At 50.0% G+C, this 404-nt stretch overlaps 1 protein-coding gene across 1 annotated transcript in view; it reads right to left on the reverse strand.

Annotated features, from left to right (window-relative positions):
* The window catches only part of LOC106511757 (FH1/FH2 domain-containing protein 3), a gene marked incomplete at its 5' end in the record, with an annotated part of 6301 nt that extends 5897 nt beyond the window's left edge, over positions 1-404 (reverse strand). The window contains 2 exon segments of the mRNA XM_014000498.1: positions 96-119; positions 241-404. Coding sequence (XP_013855952.1) covers positions 96-119; positions 241-404 — 188 coding nt within the window.

A 404-nucleotide genomic window follows, 5' to 3' on the forward strand; every position in this document is an offset into this window, starting at 1 on the left:
GTTCACCCAGATGTGAAATAAAAAGTTAGCATCAAACACACACACACACACACACACACACACACACACACACAGGCAGGCAAACATCTTGATACCTCACGCTCTTCTTCATTATCAGACTACAGCAGAGAGGAAGGGTCAAACCAAAGAGTGTGAAAGAAACAGGAGGAACAAAAGTGAAAAGAAGCACTAAGTTTGAAGACAAAACCAGAGTTTTTTAGTGAGGAGGGAGGGGCTCACCGGAGCGTTCACATCCATGATCAGCTTCCCCCGGGTCTTGTTGCGCTCGCGGTGGTCGGCTCGTTTCTGCTTCTGCTGCAGGACGCGCTCACGCGTGGTTCGGTACTCCAGCGCGAACTCGCTGAGGATTTTACTGAACCTGTTGACGCTGATCTCTCTCACGC

This window comes from Austrofundulus limnaeus, unplaced genomic scaffold, assembly GCF_001266775.1.
Source record: "Austrofundulus limnaeus strain Quisiro unplaced genomic scaffold, Austrofundulus_limnaeus-1.0 Scaffold3182, whole genome shotgun sequence".
Taxonomy (NCBI): Eukaryota; Metazoa; Chordata; class Actinopteri; order Cyprinodontiformes; family Rivulidae; genus Austrofundulus; species Austrofundulus limnaeus.